The sequence below is a fragment of the Capsicum annuum genome, unplaced genomic scaffold, assembly GCF_002878395.1.
Source record: "Capsicum annuum cultivar UCD-10X-F1 unplaced genomic scaffold, UCD10Xv1.1 ctg2517, whole genome shotgun sequence".
NCBI lineage: Eukaryota > Viridiplantae > Streptophyta > Magnoliopsida > Solanales > Solanaceae > Capsicum > Capsicum annuum.
In genome coordinates this window covers 39,378-62,648 of record NW_025831356.1, presented here as the reverse complement: position 1 = coordinate 62,648, position 23,271 = coordinate 39,378, and the positions used below count along the sequence as shown (strand labels likewise).

Below are 23,271 nucleotides of genomic sequence, written 5' to 3'. Positions count from 1 at the left end.
TACCAAGTTTGTAATGCCTTGATTTTTTTGAACCGAAATACTACACGGTGCTTACGACCCCGAACGATCACAAGCTAACCCATGACTGATATCTGTACCTGTACACTGCAATATATAACGTAATAATGTGGAAAATATGAACAACTAGGCCATAAGGTTCAACTGAATAAAGAATCTGTCAAAACATAACATCCATATGGGTGAAAGATACCCAAAACAACTGAAAACTAAATCAAATCTGAACATAAGTCTGAATACTGAATCTGAAAGCCTCTAAGTACTGTCTGAATAAAGAGTTGAAGGAACATGTCTCTAACTAACTCCGTAAACTGATAACTAGCTAAAATAATATTTAAAACATGGTTCTTGAGCTCTATGAACGGATTGGATCCATAGATGAACACTACGCATACCTTAGAAAGGAAACCTTGATGATTTACTGGAGAGTTCTTGGATTGGGAAACTTAATTCTCAATTATCTTGGAAAAAGGCTTGAATCTTGCTTTTGAGAGATCAGTTTGATGGAAAACCTAATCTTGTGGTTGAGAGCATAAGAGAGGGTTTTTTAGATGCTTAACTGAAGAAAAATAGGAAAAAAATTATGCCTCTTTAGGGTTATAAGTCGTGGAAGGTGAAGAAAATGACCAAAATACCCTTATGAAATAAATTCTCAGTTACTGAAAAATCATAGCTGACGACATTTGTGATAAGGCATAAAAAAATATGACAAGCCATCAAAAATATCGTCACACGAGAGCTGGAATTGATGGTTTCTGCCTAAGCCTGACGACATTTATGACAAGGCATCAAAAATGTGACAGGCCATCAAAAATGTCGTCACATAGAAGCTGGATTTTGCCTAAGGATGACGACATTTTTGACAAGGCATCACAAATGTGGTAAGCTACCATAAATGTCATCACTTAGGAGCTGGTTTCTGCCTAAGGCTGACGACCTTCGTGATAGGGCATCACAAATGTGGTAAGCTACCATGAATGTCATCACTTAGGAGCTGGTTTCTGCCTAAGTCTGACGACCTTCGTGATAGGGCATCACAAATGTGATAAGCTACCACGAATGTCGTCACTTATGAGCTGGTTTCTGCCTAAGGCTGACGACCTTTGTGATAGGGCGTCACAAATGTGGTAATCTACCACGAATGTCGTCACACTGTTTCCAGCCTGACATGCTAGAGTAAAATAGGAATAACTCTTTGTTCCGATATTGGATTTAGGCGAAATTGGTATAGTTGGAAAGCTAATTAAATTATCTATCTATTGATAGGAACTAACTAGAGTGAAGACCAAACTTGAGAAAGCTCTCAAGTGGACTGTCCATTCACAAGCCATGACGAATCCTCATAGCCAAGAAGATAGTCCCAGCTCATCTATCATACTTGTCAGGAGAAAGAATGTTATCTTATATTCATAAAATAGAGAGGATGGTCATCTAAAAAACAAGTGTTCTTATAAGAATACCACCTTGAAGGATAGGAAAAGCTCTATAGTGCTCAAAAGGATGGAGCAGATATTGCTAAGCTGGACAAAGAAAAGATTAATCTCTCCTTTATCACCTTTTTAGGAACTCAAATTCAAATGGGTTCCTAAAACTAACAAATAAGAAATGATATAAGAAAAGGCAAGAGGGATCAACTACCAACATAATGAAGTTGGTTGCTCAAATTTTGACCAGTGCCGGAGCCAAAAGTAGCACCCTTTGGTATAGGAGCTGAAGACGTGGAAATCAAGACCTTATTAGCCCCAATAGAAACCCTGACTGAAGGACAATCTCGTTGTATGTGGCCCAACTGACCATACTTAAAGAAATTATTTCTTCCTTCCTCATAAAATCTATAATGAACCTGTCTATAGAAACGTCAAGGGGGATAGGATAGGGTCGACTAAGCTTTGCTAACCTGAGACTGGGCACCCTGTGACCTAGGACCATCACTGTTCTGGAAATGGTGATCGTCGAATGACTTAGGATATGGAGCACTAGACATAGAATAAGAATCAGAATTTCCCTAGGTCTTTTTCTTAGATCATTGCCTGTCATCGCCACCATTATTTTTCTGACCTCCACCCTGTTCTGAGTATTGAAACTTTTTTCTCTACCTCTTCCTAATTTCTGCCTATTTTTCTTCTCATCCTCCACTTATTTCATGTACACCACCAAACTAGAAATATCCATGTCCTTTTTCAACAAGGCGACCTTACATTCCAACACCAAGTTATGAGACAACCCAGAAGAAAACTTCCTCATCCTTGCTCTCATGGACAACTAGTGAAACTTTAAGGCATACTTCTTAACAGTCATTCTAACTTTCCTTAAATTTACAAACTCCTAGGACTTTGCTTTCCTCAACTCTTGAGGAATGAAACAGTCAATGAAGGCACCAAAAAAGTCATCCCACAAGGCTACCTTAGCATCATCACCTCTCGACTAATCCCACTCCTTATAAAATTGATATGTCACATCTTTTAAGTAATATGCAACAAACTTTACAACTTCAAATTCAGAAGTATTCATTACTCAAAAAATCTTTTCCATATCATCAATAAACCCTTAAATATCCTCCTCAACCTTAGAACTAGAGAAAATTAGAGGTTTAAGCCTCAATAACTAGCCAACTCTAGTGGCCTTAGAAGAAGGAGTAATAACACCCTCGTGCTCAGACTGGCGAGACTGAGAGGTCACCAACTGAGTCAATAGATGAATAGAGTGACGGAATTCCGCATTAGAAATATCTCCCTGAGATAACTGAGCATGAGTATCACCAACAGAAAAAGGATCAATGGTAATCGATGGAACCCCATAAGAGAAATTGGGAGCAGAGGCCCTAGAATGGGTTTGTACTCCATAAGTAGTATGAGCTCCATCAACATTGTCCATAGATGGGACAGAAGAGTTTACATATGCATTAGATATTCAGGGAGGCACAATCTGAAATGCAAAAAAGTGGATATTAGAGGAGATTCAAGACCTTAGACTCTATATCCCGAAATTAGATCACAAGAAAAGGAAAAAAACTCTTAGATGCCTCGTAGCCTCTCCCTAATAAGTGTGGCGCACTACACGCCTATAAAAAAACTCTACTTGACTCGGCTTTGTGGACACCTAGTGACACCAAACCTAGGCTCTGATACCATTTTGTCATGACCCCAACCAGGTCCTGGCCGAGATGGGTATCCTAAGTTTGCCGAGGATCGGGGATTACCCTCTTTGCTTGACCATATAGAACGTACATAAACATATAATAGTGGATGAGTTATGAATATATAACAAGATAGATTAAATAGTGACTTAAAAGTGTATGAATATCAACAACCAAAATCGTCCATAGTAATCCACAAAGCTCTATACCATAAACAACCTACATCGGGACATGCCCCCGACTTTGAAAATGACAATAATAATATTAATATGAATTTCTCAATTCTAATTCATGAAAGGTAATCATGAAATGATCAAGTCTTCTGGAGAATAGAAACTCACCATTTCACCGCAAATGATCGACGAAATGAGTCGATCAATCTAACACTATGAAGGTAAAGTAAACTTGCCTTAGGACCCTACATTATATGGTTAAGACCCTGCATCGTATGGGGATACAGTGTCTGGAGATAGTTAGTGGGTTGATCACTATCATATAACTTAGGGGTAAAGAGTAAAATAATTTCATGATCAATGATTTAAAAACTCACCAAAATCAAATGCATATGATCATATGCACACACACACACACACACATATATATATATATCAAATATTGGGATAGGGTACAAGGCTTAGCAACCCCCATTAAAACCTAATCAAAACACTTTTCACATATTCCTAGTCATTAAGCAAGGAGTCATTACGACAAGGCCCCGGTTCGGGTCGTGTCAAAGGTTGGAGGGAATTTGACCTTGGAAGCTCTACACAATCAACGTTGAGAAAATCCTAATGCGCTTTCTTGAGAGAACTTATGAGAAGAGAGAAGTTATTTTGGTGTGTTATGGATGAGAATAGGGCCCCAATAAGGTTTTAAAGTTGTGGATTATGTTTAGGGAAAAAGAAAAATGTCCAAAACGCCTTTAATTTGAAAGCTAAAAAATTATCGCCAGTGACTACGAGTCACTATAAGACTCGTAAGGGATCACTATGACTCATAGGGTCCGAGCCATAATCAAGACAAAAACTTTTTGGTACACACTGGTCACCCTACAATTGGTACCTTACGACTCCTATAGAGTCATTATGACTCGTTGAGTCTAGTCGTACTCAAGGCAGAACACTGTGGGCATTATATTGGTTTGGCTGTGGAAGGGGGTAATATGACTCGTAATGAGTCTTTATAACTCGTAACTTCAAATCATCACCAAGGCTGTAACTCTGGCAAAACTCATTAGAAACCGTATGATTTAGGTCCTACAACCCATCAAGACACCCTACGACTTGTAAGGTGAGTTGTAGTCAGGACAATGAGTTTAAAACTTATAATTTTTCAGCGGCCAACACCTGGGGTGTCATAGTTTATTTTTACTATGCCAAGATATTAAGGCTTCTCTAAGAATTTGATAGGTCCCACTAGTACTCTTGTGATCATGTTTATCACCAATAAAGTCAACATCTAAATAGCCAATTAAGTCAAAGTTTAAGGAGCGAAGATACAGTAGTTTGATATTTGGGTCCCAATAAAATATCAAATGATCCGCTTGATGACAATCAGATGGGATTCCATGGGATTCGACTAAAATCTTGCATATTTGGAAACACTGAACATGGACTCACAGTTAAATTGAATAGAGACCCAATTTTTTCTTTGTATGTCTTTTCGTCAACATCTTTCTAGGATGTGTATGAATCATGATTTGTTGAAGGGCTCATGAGGGTTTCAAAAACTTTTTCTTTCTTCATTACAAATTTCTTAATGAGCTTTTTTATGTATTTGGTATGACTGATTAAGGTTCCTTTGGGAGTTTATTTGATTTGTAACCCCAAGAAAAATGTGAGTTCACCCATGAGACTTATTCTAAATTCTCTTTTCATAAGATTTGTAAAATTCTCGCACAAGGAAGTGCTAGGACTATCAAAAATGATGTCATCCATAAAGATTTGTACAATAAGAAAGTTAGAGTCTGATTTTTGAGTGAAAATAGTAGTATCTATTTTACCTTTTTGAAAGTTGTTATTTTTTAGGAAAGTAGTCAATCTTTCATACCGAGATTTTGGAGCTTGTTTGAGACCATAGAGTGTTTTCGTTAGTTTGAAAAAATGATTGGTATCGAACGGTTTTCAAAACTAGAAGTTTGTTTAACGAAAACTTCTTCATTAATAAAATCATTTAGAAAGGCACTTTTAACATCCATTTAATATAACTTAAAATGTTTAAATGGAGCAAATAAGAGAATATGAATTGATTACAACCTTTCTACTAGAGCAAAGATTACATCATAATCAATACCTTATTGCTGAGAATAACCTTGAGCTATCAACCTGGCTTTATTTATGATGACTTTTCCTTCTTCGCCCATCTTATTTCTGTAGCCAATTTGGTTCCTATAACTGAGCAATTCTTTGATCGTTCAACCATATTTTAGACTTAATTTCATTCAATTTAATCTTGCTCTTATCTCATTGATTTAACCCATGATTCATCTTTGAGAGCCTCATCAACCTTTTTAGGTTCAATCTAGGACACAAGAGCTACTGATGCATGTTTTCTTAGTGAAACTCTTATCTATATCTGATCATTTGGATTGTCAATGACGAATTCATTTAGAAAACTCACACTGTGTCTCTATTCCCTTAAAATATTTAATTTTGATGATTCGATAATAGGACCTAACTATAGTTGACCAGTCGACTCAGACTTGAGCTTATAGTGAGGGGATTAGATTTATCAAATACTAAATGCATGGATTCTTCAACACTTAAGGTTCATTTATTATAAGCTCTATAGGCACGACTAGTGGAAGAGTAATCAAGAAAAATACCTTCATTACTTTGAGGATCAAATTTTCTTAAGTTATTCTTACAATTATTTGGATGAAACATTTCCACCCAAAGGGATAAAAGTAGTTGTTGTTAGGCTTCTTTACTTGTCACAGTTCACAGGGTGTCTTCGTAAGGATGGGTCTGGTGAAACATCTATTGAGAATATGACAAATCGTACTCACGGCCTCTGCCCAGAAGTGATCAGGAAAATTTTGCTCAAGTAGCATGGTTCTTGTAGTCTCTTGAAGCAATCTGTTCTTTAGTTTGACCATGCCATTTTGTTGAGGGGGTCGAGGAGAGGAGAAGTTTTGAGAATAACCATTTTGAGCATAGTAATCCTCAATTACATTGTTCTCAAATTCTCCTCCATGATCACTATGAACATAGGTGATGAAGTACCCTGCTTCTCATTGAATCTTTCTACAAAAAAACTCAAAATTAGTAAAAGCTTCATGCTTGTGAGTAAGAAACATTACCCATGTAAAATGAGAATAATTATCAACTATAACAAACATATATCTTTTTCTACCAATGCTGGCAGTTTTGGTGGGTCTAAACAGATCCGTATGAATTGTTTAGAGGGTCTTAGTAGTACTGATAATGTCTTTGACTTTGTAGGATGTACGAGTCTGTTTACCAAGTTAACAAGCATCACAATGTGATCCTTTTCAAACTTTAGTTTTGGTAGACCGTTTACTAATTCAAGTCTATAAGGCTTTTCAATGACATGCATGCTGGTATTTCCAAATTTTTTATGCTACAACCAGGTGTCACTGGTTTGAGCAGTGATACAAATCACTGTATCAAAATCAGTATTATCTAGAATGTAAATATTATCGACATAATCACCAATGAGAGTGATTTCTCTCTTTTTATGTTTGATGGAGCAATTTTCAGCATTGAATGATACATTGAATACCGTATCGCACAATTGATTGATGTTAGGAGATTGTGTTTGATTATACCAATGAGATATACTTCAACGACCTCATAGGAAAGGTTGAGCTTCATAGAGCCTACTCCTATGACATCTTTTTTGGCATTATCGCTAAATTTTACTAAGCCACCTTCAATTTTCTTTAGAAAGCAGAAATTTTCTTTTTTTTCTAGTCATATTTGTGGAACATCCGTTGTCTATTACCCACATTTCTTTCTTGTAGCTTTTGCGGACATGTTTCTAAAAAATAATAAAATTAATTTTGCTTAGGTACCCAAGTAGCCTTGGGTCTTAGATGTGCTTTCTTTGGGCCTCCAGATCCACATTCCTTTGCACCGTTGTCTGCAGGTATGTGATTTGTGTCCTCTTCTTCCACAAGTGTAGCACACGGATCTAGAAGAAGAGAAAGAGGTTTTAGCAGAGCTAAAGGGTTTGTTGAAGAAGTTGATTTGGCTTTGAAAAAATTTGATATAACAGAACTATGACTTGGTGATTTTCTAATTATATTTAATTGCATTTTTACATCATCAAGTTCTTCTTGAAGCAAGTCTATTTCTATTTGGCTTGCTTCAAGTTCAAACTGCCAATTTCTCTTTTCTTCTTCATTTTTTTCAAAGAAGTTTGCCGATTTTTCTTTTATTGAGCAATTTTGTTATATTCATCAATGATTCTAAAAGTTCATTAGTAATTATATCAAGATTTGTTTGAAGAAGGTTATAGTTTTGGCAGTTAAAGGGTCTTACCTCACTGGATTCTTTGCCATGAAGCATATGTTTGTCGTTTTTGTGTCATCTTTATCTCTCCAGGTTTCAAATTTTCTATATTTCTTAGTTGTTCTTCTTCTTAATTTTGAATAGTTTTGTTTAATATGTCCTGATTTGCCGCAATGATAAAAGCGATCATCATTTCTTGAGAATTCATTATTCTTGAAGCCTTGGGGTCTCTACTGCTTTTGTCTTAGTATTTGCTTGACTCCTTAACTTATAAGGGTCATTCCTTCATTGTTATCTTTATTTGTATTCTCATGTTATCCCAGCGTTACAATATTAAAGGCTACAAACTATTTCTTTTCCTCCTTGTTGTACCTATTATGTGATTTTATTCATAGCAATTAAGGTTACCTTGCAGTTCGTCATATGTTATGTTATGGAGATCTCCATTTTCTAGAATGGCGGCCTTAGTTTTCATGATTTTTGAAAACTCCTCACTAGCTTCTTGACACTGAAGTCTATTTGAGTAGATCCTCTCTAGAGTTTTCAGCTCACACACAATTTTGTTGAATCGTGTAAATATTGATTCCACACCTTTATTTTCTTTCATTTTGAAAAGCTCATATTCATTTATCAGAGCACTAATCCTCGCTTTTTTTACTTTGGTAGTGCCTTCATAGGTTACCTCAAGTTTGTCCCACATTTCTTTAGCAGTCTCGCAGGTTGATATCTCGTCATATTATGCTCTATTAACTGCACAGTAAAGCAAACTTATAGCTCCAACATTAGTTTTGATTGCCTCTTGTGCTCTTTAGTGATTTCAAAGTTTTTGAATTCATCCATGTTCATGCTGCTTGATTCCTTATATTTGTCCTTGAGCCCTGATATAGATTTTGGTCTCTTTTTGATAACTATCCAAGCTTGAAAGTCATTTCATTGTACGAAGATATTTAATTTGTTCTTTCAATGGGAGTAGTGTTATCCATTGAAGTATGGTGGTCTTGTTGAAGAGTGTTCATCCTGAAAGAGTGCCCCTGGAATATGATAGTTGGCAATTTGATCTTTACTCACATGCAATTAAGCAACACTTAATGGTGAGACCTGCTCCGATATTAATTAAAATTCAAGAGAGGGAGGGGCCAAATAAATTTTAAAAATTATCTAAGTCGCTTGATTACCTACGTCAATCAACTCACCTGGAAGTTAGTATAAATAAAATAGAGTAAGGTTGAACTTATAAAACTGAGAAATAAAGAGAGAGACACAGAGATTTATACTGGTTTGGATTATTAGTGTGATGCCTATTCCAGTCTCCTTGGGTTTCAAGGGTTTTCTTTAGAGCTTAACTTGAGAATGAGTTACAGTAGGATCCAACAAGTTCTGAATCTTAAGCTTGTGACACTACCTCAACTGGTACAACTAAACTGATTTAATCTTTTTCTTTTTTGTAGCTATTGTAAACTTAGAGAATGACAAAACTTTATAAAGACTAAAGATGAGACAAAGTTATAGTTCCCCGTGAAGTTGCGTAAGTTGTCTTCCGTTTTCAATCGTTTTTATATAGTCTTCATCTTCTGCAGCTTCTTTGCTCTAAAAGAAATCCAAGGGATTTCTTCTCAATCAAGGATTTGATTGGATTCCTTGATTGAGGACTCATACCGTTAGCACGTCCATATCAGATATGTCCATGTATTATGTTATGCAGTTTTCTTTGGTGTAGCGAGGAGTCATATACATACATGTCAATATCAGATATGTCCATGTTATTAATACAATTCTTTTCTTTATTTATATGTCCTGACATCCCGTTGTGATGCTAATTTCTCCTTTGATTATTCTCCGAGATTTTCTCCTTTTATATACATCTTCTGGTTCCATATTTTGGATTTTTTTCTGCTCTTTGATTTGATTATTTCCATATGTCCTCATGATATCCATGGATTGCATTTGATCTTGAGATCTTTCGAATTTGATCATCTTCCAAATTTGATCTTGTTTGTTTATTTTGTTAGTTTGTCATTATTAAAACTCTAAATGATATAGGAGGCTAACAAGTCGAAGAAGGAGTGGCCGGCGGTAAGCTACTCATTTTCCTTTTGAAAAAATAATTAACTAAATACTTTCAAAATTAGATTTTCATCACAATACATTTTAACAATTAGTTTTTGTATATACGCCGCATGCCTTTATTTAATTTGCTATTTGACATGTCATCAGCGGGTGTGTTACACACACCTTATATATTTGACTGATCATCAAAATGGTGTCAAAATAACACAACGTGGCCTTCCATGAGGTGTCTAGAATGAACAAGTTTTAGTTGAGGTGCTCAAATAAAAATTTATGTCAAGTTTAGGGGGTTGGTGATGTGTTTAGCCTACAATAAATATAGCTCAACCTCGAGCAAGAGAGTAACTAGTAAAGTTGTTGCTATGTGATTAGGAGGTCACTGATTCAAGTCATGGAAATAGACTCTAACAAAAATACAAAGTAAAATTGCGTACAATAAATTCTTATGTTCCAATCCTTTTCGATACGCGTATAACTAAAGCTTTAGTGTTTCCTTTACAGATCAACTTGATCATTACTAATTGTCTAAATTTAGCCCAATAATCTATTGCCACTATGGCTAATGCCATAAACTCGTGCTACTCCAACCAAACCTAACTCGTGAATTTTAGTTCTACGAGAGAATTAAAATCATCATCAACCATATCTCAACTCATTGATTCACCAATTTCATTAATCAAGCCTTATATTTATTTTTTACTAATGATGGATATTTTATAACTTTACTAATGATTATTTAATTGGCTATGCTAAATGCGTTAATAACAATGTTTCAACTCATATATAACAATAACAAAGCAAGAGAGTTGTCTTGTGGAGCTTTACTCTCAAAGCACACTGTTTGAGTATTGAATAGCTAATGAAATTGAAGACAAAGAGAGAAGGGTATTTAGCTAAACTGGTAAGGTGATCAAACTGACTTGATAGATACTTTTTAATCTATCTACTATATGTTTAATGAATATCAAAGTGCTTGTAAATGAAAATCAACCAAAAATAACAAGCAAATCATTGTCGATTTCTGACTTTTCAATTTATCAAAAGTTTTAGTTTAATCAAGTATTTTATTATGTTATCTTTCGTTTTTTTTTTTTTCTTGTAATTCTCAAATATCTTTCTCAAAAAAATAAATTCAATTTATACGTCCTCTGTTTCATATTAGTTGTCTACTTTTTCTGCATATTAAAAATATAACTATAATCTATAATCTATAAGGCAGAAAAATGATTTGAACTTTTTACCCTTCATTAAAAGACTCTTCTTTAGACAAAACTGTCTTTTCACTATTTTTTAATTTATTATTTTTTATTATATTAACTAGACTTCCTAAAATATATGGAACTCCTAAAATATATGGCAGAAGTATTAATTAATATTTTTTTTTCTACTAGACTTCCTAAGATGTATGGGATTCCTAAATACATGGTAGGAGAATTAATTAATATTTTCCTTTCTACTGTTCAATTAGAAAAATACTCCTAAAACAGCACTTTATTAAGGAAATTCTTTTATAAATATTGAGATGTACGTTAAAATAGAGAACAAACCGATTTGCCTATTGGGAGAATATGATTGATGCTCATCTAACTTGATTCGATTGCATGTCTAGATGGTACAAACCGATTTGCCTATTGGGAGAATATGATTGATGCTCATCTAACTTGATTCGATTGCATGTCTAGATGGTGGATGCTTGATTTTCTAACCCTCAACTTCTTCACTGTTTTTTAGTATAATAGAATTCAACATGTGTGTATATATATACCTTCTTTGTTTTCATTCAAAATCATTCTTCAGGGTCAAAATTTTCACTCGGACAAGAATTAGTTGGATCAAAATCGAAGCTTTGTGATCACTATTATATATATATATTTTTTTTATAACTTACTGATCGTAGATGAATGTCGGTTGGCTTTGAAGAATTTCTTGTGTAAAGATTAGGTTTAACTGTACTGTTTTGATATCTTTATCATCTTATTTTTTAATTTTACTTTGCAGATACTAGATGAATATGGGTCGGCTTTGAAATTTTTTTTAGGTAAAGGTTAGGTTTAATTGTATTTTCGTAATATCTAGATTAGTTTGTTATTTTGTGGTAGTTTACAATTCGTAGATGAATCTCGATCGACTTTGAGAAATTTTTGTGTGTAAAATTTAAGTTTAATTGTATTGTTTTGATATCACTTTTATCGTATTATTTTTTTTGCAGTTTACATGTGATAAATAAATGTTGGTCGACTTTGAGAAATTTTTTATGTAAAGGTTAGGTTTAGTTGTATTATTTTGATATTTCTATTATCGTATTATTTTATTATTGTTTACAGGTGGTAAATAAGTGTCAGAAGGTTTTGAGAGCATTTTTGTGTGTAAATATTAGATTTAATATTATTTTTATGTCTCTATCATTGTATTGTTTTGTTGCAATTTACAGATGGTAGACGAATGTCGATCGACTTTTAAAAATATTTTTGGTAAACATTAGGTTTAATAAATAAATTCTCCATCTTTACATGCTCAAAAAATATTAAATTTAATTATTATATTCATCTTTATTATTTAAATAAATATCTTATTTAATGTAATATCTGAACTCATTAAAGTGAGGTGTACGCACCTTTTATATATATATATATATATATATATATATATATATATAAAAGAAGGTAGTTTTATTAATTCATTCTTTAAGAAACTTTTTTATAACTTTACAAACAAATATGTGTAACAAACCCAAATTCTCAACACAAATACTCAATTACTATTCTCTTCGTTCACTTTTACTTATCACATTTTGATTTGGTACACTATTAAAAAAAATTATTAATAATATTATTATTTACTATAGTATACCTATTAAATGATGTTTATATTGTGTTTTCAAATTAATTTGAAGAAAAAAATAAGTAATGCTAAGGTTAAAATAGAAAAAAGAAGAAGGCCTTTTCTTGATATGTCAAAAGAAGAAATTCAATTAGAAAATAAGTGACAAGTAAAAGCGAACACATGTAGTATTATATTATCATTCATAACCAAATTACAACGACAATGTTTAAACTGGTGAATTACATGGAAATATAGAATTACAACTAAAGGATAGCTACAAGAATTGAGATAAAAAGCTTAGATCTAGAGAAAAAAGATGTGAGAAACAAACAATTTCTTCATAATCCTTATAAAAATTATGCTCCCTAATTGTAAGTCCTATTTAAATCAATTCAAATGCTAATAGAGCATGTTAATTGGGCCTAAATCCCAAACAAAATACTCTGACACAATAATCGGCCCAATAAAGTTAGCTTGATTCACAATAATATGTTGTTAGAGTTAGTTTGATTCATAATAATATGGCACCATTGTGAGGTAAGGGAGCAACTTATCTAATTTTGTGGTGGACTCATTCCTATTATGAGAATAAATGACAACCCAGCTTGACTCGAGACTTATACTTCTTACTATTTCACATTTTTAAATAGATTAATTATAAGGGAAATATGTGAAAAATTAAATTAGTACTCTCTCAATTTAGTAGAGTGAACAACTAATATGATAAACTTTTCGTAAAAGGAATAATTAATATGAGACTTTGGGGGTATTTTTAATTTTTTGCAAAAAATAAAAATACAGTATTTTAGTCATGAAACAAATGAACAACTTATCTTAATTTATTTTTTTTAAAATTTTACCAAAGACATATATATTCCACAATGTAGAATTTAAAAAAGCCAACAGTTTTGTTTAAGTAAACGACAAGAGAGACGACCACACAGGTTGGGGACAATCCAGTTGTTAATCCTCTGCTTGTGATTTCGGATTTCACATATGTTCCACTATTTTAAGGTATTCCTCTCCCTCTTCCTGTTCCTCTGCTTTCTAGGGTTATGCACACGTTCCTTAAATCAATTTTATTTTTTGAAATCTATGGTTGACTTATTTCGGTAATGTTTGTTGTTTCGGATAGATCGAGTGTAAGAACTACTTTATTGTAGGCATACTTTGTGTTATTATATGTGTTGCTTGTTCCTACCGATTGTGTCATGTTCTTATATTATGTCTTCTCTAGAATATTTTGTCTTGAGCCAGGAATGGGATGGCCCTCTATCTCATCTCTGAGGTAGTGGTATGAACTGATACGCTTTACCCTCTTCAGACCCACTTTGTAGGAATATATTGCTTGTTGTTGTTGTTGTTGTAGTAGTACTATGGTTGACTTCTTATAGAAATTTCATTAATGTCTTTAATTTGATGTTTAAATTCTTTCTAGCTGTCACTACTCATCTCTATACATAAAATTTGGATTTTTAGCGTAGATAGAGAGCTTAAATTGAAGGGGAGCGTTGGAGTAACCAGTAAAGTTGTTGCCATGCGGTAAAGTTGCTACCATATGACCAGGAAGTCACAGGTTCAAGCCTTGAAAGCAGCCTCTGGCAGAAATGCAAGGTAAGGCTGCGTATAATACACCCTTGTGGTGGGCCCTTCATCGGACCTTGCACATATTGGGAGTTTTAGTGCACCGGGCTGCCTTTTTTTATAGAGAGCTTCTTAAATTGATTGTTTAAAAAAAATTAACTTTGCATTCGAAGGTCTGGCCTAGTGGTAGGTTGAGAATCTAGGTTCAAATTTCAGCTGAGACAAAAATACTAGGTGGTTTATTCTTATTTGTCCTTGCCTAGGGGGACAAAATTACCTAGCACGTGATGTTGGTGGAAGGTATTGTCATAAATACTTTCAAAAAAAAAAAAAAATTTGCATCCAAAGGCACGACCTAATGGTCAATTTTGTAGTTTGAGAATCATGGGGTCTTAAGTTCAAATCCCATCAGAGACCAAAATGCTAGATGGTTTCTTCCCATTTGCCCTGGCCTTGGTGGATAGAGTCATGTTTACAAAAAAATCTAATTTTGCGTCCAAGGGTGTGGCCTAGTGGTCAATGAAGTAGGTTGAGAACTTGAAGTCTCAGGTTCAAATCTCATCATCAAAGACAAAAAGACTAAGTGGCTTCTTCCCATCCGTCCTAGTCTTGATGGACAAAGTTACCTAGTACTTGATGCTAGTGCGAAGTGATAGGTATCCCGTGGAATTAATCAAGATACATGCAAGCTGACCCAGACGTCACGTAATTACACTGTTGAGAAGCAAGCTGATGTTGTAAGAGCCTATGGTCTAGAAATTGTGAATGAGATGGATTTAGATGGCACTATTGGACCAACTAAAATGTTGGACAGCTTTATTTGGGTTCCAAGCACAATTAGTAATTGGTTAACGAGGACCACCGATTTGAAAGAAGAGTTTAACGATTATTGTGACATGAACAGTGTTCTCTCTCTCTTCTCTACTTTGTATCTGAGTTTCTAATCTTCTTTTGTATCGGTCTAATTCTAATCCCCCTTCTACTTGCTTCCTTTCAATTTACTTACTGTCATTATTTATTACTTTGTAATTCCAGTTTAGTTTTCAATATAAACGGTCAGTTCTATTGAACGAGAGTTTTCTATTTTGGGTTTGTTTTCACACACTAAATATAAATAGTGCTGGACATGAAATGGACCTAATTACCCAAACTAATTTGGTATTGAAGCTTACTTGATTGGTAACTACGATATCGTTATGACAAAAAATCCATCATGTAATGATTTCTTGACTGATTTGAAAAAGTTTTCTGTTGTCTTTTGATGTTTGTGTATTCTAAGTTTATGAAGCTTGTGCATTTTGGCATATAATTTTAACTTGTGCATTTGATGTTTCTCTATGTAGTATTTGACAACTGTTTCTGATTTTATTCAGTATTGACTGAAATGGAAGATGTCACAAGTAATGGAATTCAAGTTGACCACAAAGTAGTTCAGACATTGCAAAGGAATTTTGTGCAAGTACAGAACATTTTGGATCAAAACAGGTTGTTAATCAACGAGATAAACCAGAACCACGAGTCAACAATCCCAGATAACTTGACTCGAAATGTTGGTCTAATTAGAGAACTAAATAACAACATTAGAAGAGTAGTTGATCTCTATGCTGATATCTCCAGTTCTGTTACCATATCTATGGAGGCTTTCTCCGGGGGTGAATCAACGAATGCTAATCAATCAGATCATAGAGACGGTCAGAAGAGAATTAGGTCCAGCTGAACTGTGACCATATTGAAGCTCTGCTCTCTTTAAATAGGTTTGAGTAAGAACTGGATGGATACCGTGGATTCACATAGTGTTGATGAAAGATCCTCTAACGTTTATCAGTTCTAGGCTTATAGCTATAAAACATTTTGAAAATAAATCCTCTCTGGTCATATGTTCCTTTGTTATCCTTCTATCTGCTTTCGCTACTGGACTCAAATTCATAGTTGGCAAGTTGCAGTTTTTCTCCTTGTATATTTGTTACGCTAGAGTTTCTTGTTTCGTCTTTGGATGTTTGAGTGGGCGTGAAGAAACTAGACATAGAGCTCGCTATATCCTGAAAATTAGCTCATAAGCTGGGGATTGCCGGACCATATAAAGAGACAGCAACCAATACACTCAACCAATTTTAGATTCTGAACGGTGAGTGGCTAGGTGTGAGCAAAGCAGACACTTATGTCCTACAGGCTTCACAAGAAGTCAGCTTGGGCCTCGAGGAGAGTCATAATATTGTGTTTCAGTTGAATCTGTTGCCATTTTTGTTATTATTGTTGTTTCTTGTACTTCTGTTACTTCTTTTTCTTGATTACTCGTGGACTGTTTTTCGTCTAGTGGAAACAACCTCTCTACCTCACAAAGGTAGGGGTAAGGTCTACGTACACATTACCCTCCCTAAATGCCTCTTTGTTGAACTATATAGGATTGTCATTGAGTTGAAGTTGCTTAACCTTTAGTTTGATAGTAACATGTACACTGATGGGATGAGAAAATACAGAGTTTATCATTTGAGTTCTTTCATGTCATGAACAAGCATCCCTCCCGATTTTACTTGAAAAAGAAGAGCATATATGCTTTTGTTATTGTCTCTGGAAATCATCATTGTACCATGAATTTGTTTCTCTGTTTTTGAGGAGCGCTTCCAAAATGGTGTCTGAACTTATTGAAACCACACGGATGCTTTGTATATACTATTGTCGTTCCTTTTCTTGAATCGCGTTAAAGGCTGCTTATCTGTGTTTTGCATTTCACCGCCAGCCATGACCTTTTCTTCTTTTGAAGTTCTTTACAACTAGTCAAGAGGCTTTTCTTTTGATGGTCTTTAGCATAGTTACATACAGAAAATATGCAATGTGCATATCAGAATCCATGGGAAGGTGATTCAAACTTTTTATCTTAATAATATAATGATGAAATCTTCTCAAACCCTCTTGATGTGTACATTTTCGTGTAATCGAGAAGAAAAGAATGTACTAATTTTCCATCCAAAGAAATTACAGCACCGATCTCTCTATCAAGGTTGCAAAACACACTTTCCAATCCATGACCTTTTCCTCACCATTGACCACCTGTTTTTTGACATACTTAAAGATGTTAGCTACTTAACCGCAACCAAAGGAGAGTGCAGAAGTGCATTGACAAGAAGAAAGGTGATACATATCAGATAGAACTGCCGGAAAATGTTTCATTATGTTGAAGCTCGCCTCTCTGAGCATCAAAGGAAACTGTGAGGTTTGAAGCAACAACATACCCAATATAATCCCACAAGTGGGGCCCGGAGAGGGTATAGCGTACATAGACCTGAATATTGGTTACTTCTTTTCCAAATAGACGTGATCCGACAAATTGTTGTGACTTCTACTATGGAAAGTTCCTAATACTGCAGATTTACTAGTTCTTTCCAATGCAAGTGATCAACAAATGAATGCTTTCTTTAGCAACATTAGCATCAGGAGATACCCTTTAACAGAATATTCATATATAGAAAGGCTCCTTCGTAGCTTTCAAGTTTATATAATTTTCTTACTTTTTCTTTGGTGGGACTTGGGATTGGGGGTGGAGTGGGTGAGGGGTCCATATCACTAAGGCACTAAATCTCCATTTAGGATTAGGAATACGCATAACCGGACCTGCTTTTTACGTATCTCTATTGAGACCCTATTCACCTCTTTGAGTGAATCAAGAAATAGGTTTGATTGTCCTCGTGGTTGGAGATGGAGGATCCTTCCCACAAGGCCAACACTCTCTTTCCATCAAGAATAGGTAAGTTATAAGCCACCAACCTACATAAAGTCTTCATTCACGGGCAGTTATAGAATCTTAGAACATTAAAGACCAATCGAGGAACAAACCTCAACTATCAGTCCTTTCTGTGGCAGTGTGTCAAGAGCCTCTACACAGATAAAAGCAGCATCCTCCTTGCTCAGCTTTCCTTGTGATGCACAGCCCTGGCATGAAGATCATAGAACCCGTTGATCTACAAAACTACATTTCTTGAGAATGATTTTAAGATAATGAAAATAGCAAGACAAGTTGCTTAGAAACATAGGAAACCATTTACTGAAAACATATTCAACATGTCTGCCAGGAATTCCTGAACCTTTCTCGATAAGGATTCCATCATTCTATTCTAATTTGCTCTAGTGCCAGAACTGAAGACTATGGTTAAAGCAATTGTTGGAATTGTGGTATCCGGAAACTATGGATATTCAGGAATCCTTAACAACAGCATAGCTATTAAACCATCATCTGTATATCAAGTTAAGGGGTCCTTTATGGGCATATCACTTCGTGTTTGAATGAAATTTAGAAACTAAACTCGAGCGGACAACTACTGTGTTGAGTAGCAACGGCAAGGAATTTGCTTAACATGACAATGGGAATTGGGAACTGGTACAGTGGTATTCTGTTCAGTTTGTGAATAATTTCGATTTATTTTGAACAGAAGGAACAACTTGCAGTTCCTTTGCTGGTAGTTTCAACCTCGGAAAAAGTAGTTGTATGACGGTATGCTCGTTTGGATACAGTCAATGACCTTTCCAAAATGGCAAGTGAGAAAACAACAATAAACAGATGGTGATTTTAACACCATCTACCTAATAAAGAAGCTACACATACGACGATTACCTCTTTAAAGTTGAAACCTTGATTTCCACCCGGTGCATTTACCAACAAGCCAGTTCTAATAATGGTGTAAGGGATTCCTGAAGCCATAACCAGTGATTCATCTTGTTCTGCCTGTTTTCTTGCATTGGCAGTAACAATTGCTTGAACCCCGCTAGAACCTCTATAAACAGACAGCTGCAATGTCATCATATCATAAAATCAAAACATAAACCATCGGAAAAAATTGCCATTTGTCTAGACAAGTATGAGAGAGGACTACCTGAGATAATAGGATCACATGTTGTAAACCTTTCCAACTCTCTATATTTGATACAAAACCTTCCTACAGATTCAGCTTAAATGTAAGAGAACTTCTTAATTAATAACTGTGCACAGAGAAAAAAAAAAGCACCTAAATAAGCTACAGAACACAATATTTAGCTAAACAAGAATTAAGATGCAATAAGATTACAAGATAAATCCACAAAATGAAAGCACGTGTTAGGAAACAAAATTTATGTAATGTTACTCATTAATGTTATGGGGATCACAGCAAAAAAATGATAGTTGAGATGATAAGAGCGAGCATACATTTGGGCATATTACTGCACGAACACCACGTAGAGCCTTCTTTAGCATTGACCTGTCCCTTGCGTCACCTGCTATTGGCTTTATAGCAGCTTAGGAACATTAAGTATTAAAATACAACCAAGTCAATGATACTAAAAAAATGTATAAGAATGCCACCAACCTCAACATAAGTACCAAAAGCTTCCATTGCAGCCCGCTTATCCTTTACCATAGCTTTGATCCGAGTTCGTTTGATTATCAAAGACAATATGACCATCTGTCCAAGATCATGTATAGGTAAAGTTTACGTCAAATGAGACTGATTATAGATTGAGCTATATATTGAATCATTGAGGCGGAGAGCTCTTAAATTAAGACTGAAGTCTAGAAATCATTCCAGTGCAATTTAGAAGACATAAGATGAAATTATGTTCACTGCTTGCAGATGCACATATTGTAAACAACAAGATACTTATAAAGATTCTAGTGTAATGTATCCAATGCTACCATATGGCATATACAAACCTGACCAATCTCATTATCTCCATCGGTAACTAAAACTGCATCCCTGACTTCATCTTCTTCTGTTTTGGAAAAGGAAAAAAGATACATAGTTGATTTTATATTTTACAGCAGGAATCATATGGAAAAAATTACTAATTTCAGCTACCAGAAGACTCATTTTCTTCTGAAAGAGACCCATCTTTTGGAAGGAGGTCAGGTGCCCCATACCATTTCCTTAACTTCGGACCCCCTGAAATCAATGGCATGAATGAAGGAGAATGTCAACGATAAAGGAAGTCTTGTTTGATCAGCATACTTTGAGATGAATTAGATTACAGGTTACAACATCTCACATAATTTTAGTGGGAAGGATTGGAGTGATAAACATTAAAACTCTCCGAGTTTTAGAGTTCTTTCCTTTTTCTTCTAGGAACACCATGACTATAGATATAGCGAGAAGAACCTATTAAATTCAGCCATATCCCACCTAGGCATTTAATTAAACGATAATCCAAGTAACGTTCCCCGACATCTTAAAGGCTCTCTCTTCTTTCACTTTTCTTGTATACTGTAACAGCCTAATCCAGCCTAGGCCCCACGGCTTTACACATAAACTCCCCCATGTTTTGCCGATGTGGGATTTGACTAGGTTGTTGCATAAACCCTTTGTGACTCCGGGTCCTTGCTAATATTTGTGACACCAACACCATCATCTCAAAGATACGGGATTCACCAAATGTCAGTTGAATCGCCCAAGGTTGCACACATAGTGATTCTAATATCCTATGTTACATCCCAACCTACTAGTAACATTGTCTGCTATGGACCTATGCTTACGTGGCTTTAAAACGTGTCATTAAGGTCTAAAACGTGTCATTAAGATCTAAAACATGTCTCCCTATATATATACACACACCCTTTGTCTCTGCCGCGTTTTGCGATGTGTGATTTGCTTAGGGTGTTACATAAGATAACAAAAGGAATGCAACTTTAAGATATGTTTGCGGCATTCAACTAACTGCAAGTACAGCCCAGACAATGACTTCCAATTGAGAATGCTGATGCTAACAAAAACTTTCCCTTTCCCCTTCTCCCTACCCCAAGTTGCCCCACCACAAAGAAACAACTTGAAGAAAAAATACAGCTCCAGCATTGAATTTACCAAATTTGGTCAAGTTCAAGCTGCTAGTTAAAAGCTAAATATTAATCTTCAAAACTCAATACTCCCTCCGGTAACTTTTACTTGTCTACAATGGACTTTGCACTTCCTTTACTAAATAAGACTTCAATTCTTAAGCTAAAGATATATTGAATGTACGGAAATATCCACTCCTAAACATGCCATTTGGAAAGTTACAATTAAGGAGATGCTAAAATACAAGAGGCATTCTTTTTTAAATGAACTAAAAAAGAAAGTAAGATAAATAAATTAAAACGGACCAAGTAAATGAAGCGCAAATTTTACTATAATACCCAATTACTATTAGCATTTCAAAAAAAAATCTTGGGAAATGATTTGAGAATTAGCATAGTTAATATTAACTATTAGGACCGGCTTGGTATAAATGACAACTAATTTCGAAATTAACTTAAGATGAATTTATCCCATTTTGTTTGGGATAAAATTGTGGGATAACTTATTTCGGGATTGCATTGTTATTTTTGTTTCATATTGAAGGTAGAATAACAATGATGAGAGATAATTAATATTGAGATAACTTATTTTCCAATTAAAAGAGCCCATAAAAGTAAAAATTTAGTTTCAGTACAGTGAACAAATAAAAGCGAACAAAGAGAATAATTGGGTCAAACAAATTTAGAGTTGAGGCAGGTACATATTCAATTAACAAATGACAAGTAAAAACAAACCTTCAATGTAATCAAGAATTTGGTCCATGAAACCAATTTTTTTATTGGAAGAAAAGCAAGTGAGAGAACGCTTATTATTTCCATATGAGGAAAACAATGAAGAGGAGTTGCTCTTCCAATTGCTGTAGCACTGTGGGCATGGGTACAAGAACTGGGAAGTTTGATTCAAACTACCAAGAGATAAAGCTGTTGAACTCCCCATAGACACTCCCTAAACGGTTGGTTTCTGTTATGCCTACCTCTTACTTTAGATTTTTGTTTTCTTCCCAACAAAAAAATTATGAGTAAATGAATTTTCTGAGCTTTGTCTCATGATTCACATCCACTATTTTAAAACTTAAATAGTAAAATTATAAAATGTCAGACGAGACATTTTATATATTAAAACTCAAGGTGTAAGTCCCATAAATCTATAAGGTAATAGATGTCCGGCGGTCCGTGCTATTGTAATCTATGATATTTACTTGTCAAAATATTTATGGCATTATATTTTTAAAATAATTTAAATTTTTAATTATTATAATTTATAATATTTTTTATTCTAATTTAAGTGATATTGAGATAATTTCAAAAGTCAATCATATATTACGATTGAAATAGCAAAGCAGACAGATTTTAATGAATCATAATAACTAATTAGAAATGATAAAATAAAATTACTATAAAAATTCTTATGAAAAAACTTAAGTAAGTCTCATATAATATGTCAAGTTAATTTAAAACAACAAGAGTTAATTTATTTAGATTTTTTCTTTTTTATTAAATATTATTAAATTTTTAATACTTAGATGAGTTATAATAATTAATTAGGGATGATATAATAAAATTACGATTGAAACAGCTAAAGTAGACATGTTACAAATATCCATTCTATTTTTTTTATTAAACATGATTAATTTTTTAATATGTAAGACCCAATTAAATATCACAGTGTAGCGAATCAGACATGTATTAAATGAGTCATAATAACTAATTAGAAGTAATATAACAAAATTGCTATAAAAATCTTTGTGAAAAAAATTTAAATGAGTCTTATATAAGATGTCAAGTTAATTCAAAACAACAAGAGTTAATTTATGTCTATTTTTTTATTAAATATTATTAAATTTTTAATACTTAGATGAGTTATAATAATTAATTAGGATGATCTAATAAAATTATGATTGAAGCAGCTGAATTAGACATGTCATAAATGTCTATTTTACTTTTTCTATTAAACATGATTAATTTTTTAATATGTAAGACTCAATCAAATATCATGTATTAATACTTTAATAATATTAAATTTAAAATTATATATATACATATATATCTACAACAACAACAAATTCAGTGTATTTCAACACAGTGGGGTCTGGGCAAAATGTACGCAGTCCATACCACCAGCTCAAGAGAGGTAGAAAGGCTATATATGTGTGTGTATGTATAGGTATAGGTATGTGTGTATATTTTACGTAAATAAATTACTCCCTCCGTCCCAAATTATCTGTTTCAAATTGAGATGACATATTGATTAAGAAAATAATTAATAACATGACTAATTTACCGTAGTACCCCTATTAAATAATGTTTATATTTTAATTTGAAGAAAAAGTAATTAATGCAAAGGATAAAACATGGAGTTTTTTTTTTATCTCTCC

The 23,271-nt window shown here is 34.1% G+C and overlaps 2 protein-coding genes across 2 annotated transcripts; one reads left to right on the top strand and one right to left on the bottom strand.

Annotated features, from left to right (window-relative positions):
* Positions 1 to 13,702: 13,702 nt before the first annotated feature.
* Positions 13,703 to 16,060, top strand: LOC107848985 (protein ELF4-LIKE 3-like). The gene is made up of 2 exons (XM_047402600.1): positions 13,703 to 14,133; positions 15,477 to 16,060. The coding sequence occupies exons 1-2, from the start codon at positions 14,127 to 14,129 to the stop codon at positions 15,818 to 15,820; spliced, it is 351 nt and encodes a 116-aa protein (XP_047258556.1). The 5' UTR covers positions 13,703 to 14,126; the 3' UTR covers positions 15,821 to 16,060.
* Positions 16,061 to 16,960: 900 nt separating this feature from the next.
* On the bottom strand, positions 16,961 to 21,981 carry LOC107848984. Its single transcript, XM_047402599.1, has 9 exons — positions 21,632 to 21,981; positions 19,929 to 20,012; positions 19,784 to 19,842; positions 19,440 to 19,535; positions 19,280 to 19,357; positions 18,969 to 19,031; positions 18,710 to 18,883; positions 17,935 to 18,030; positions 16,961 to 17,151 (listed from the first exon to the last, which is right to left on the bottom strand). Exons 1-9 carry the CDS (start codon positions 21,831 to 21,833, stop codon positions 17,077 to 17,079), a joined length of 927 nt encoding a protein of 308 aa, XP_047258555.1. The 5' UTR covers positions 21,834 to 21,981; the 3' UTR covers positions 16,961 to 17,076.
* Between the last annotated feature and the right edge of the window lie 1,290 nt (positions 21,982 to 23,271).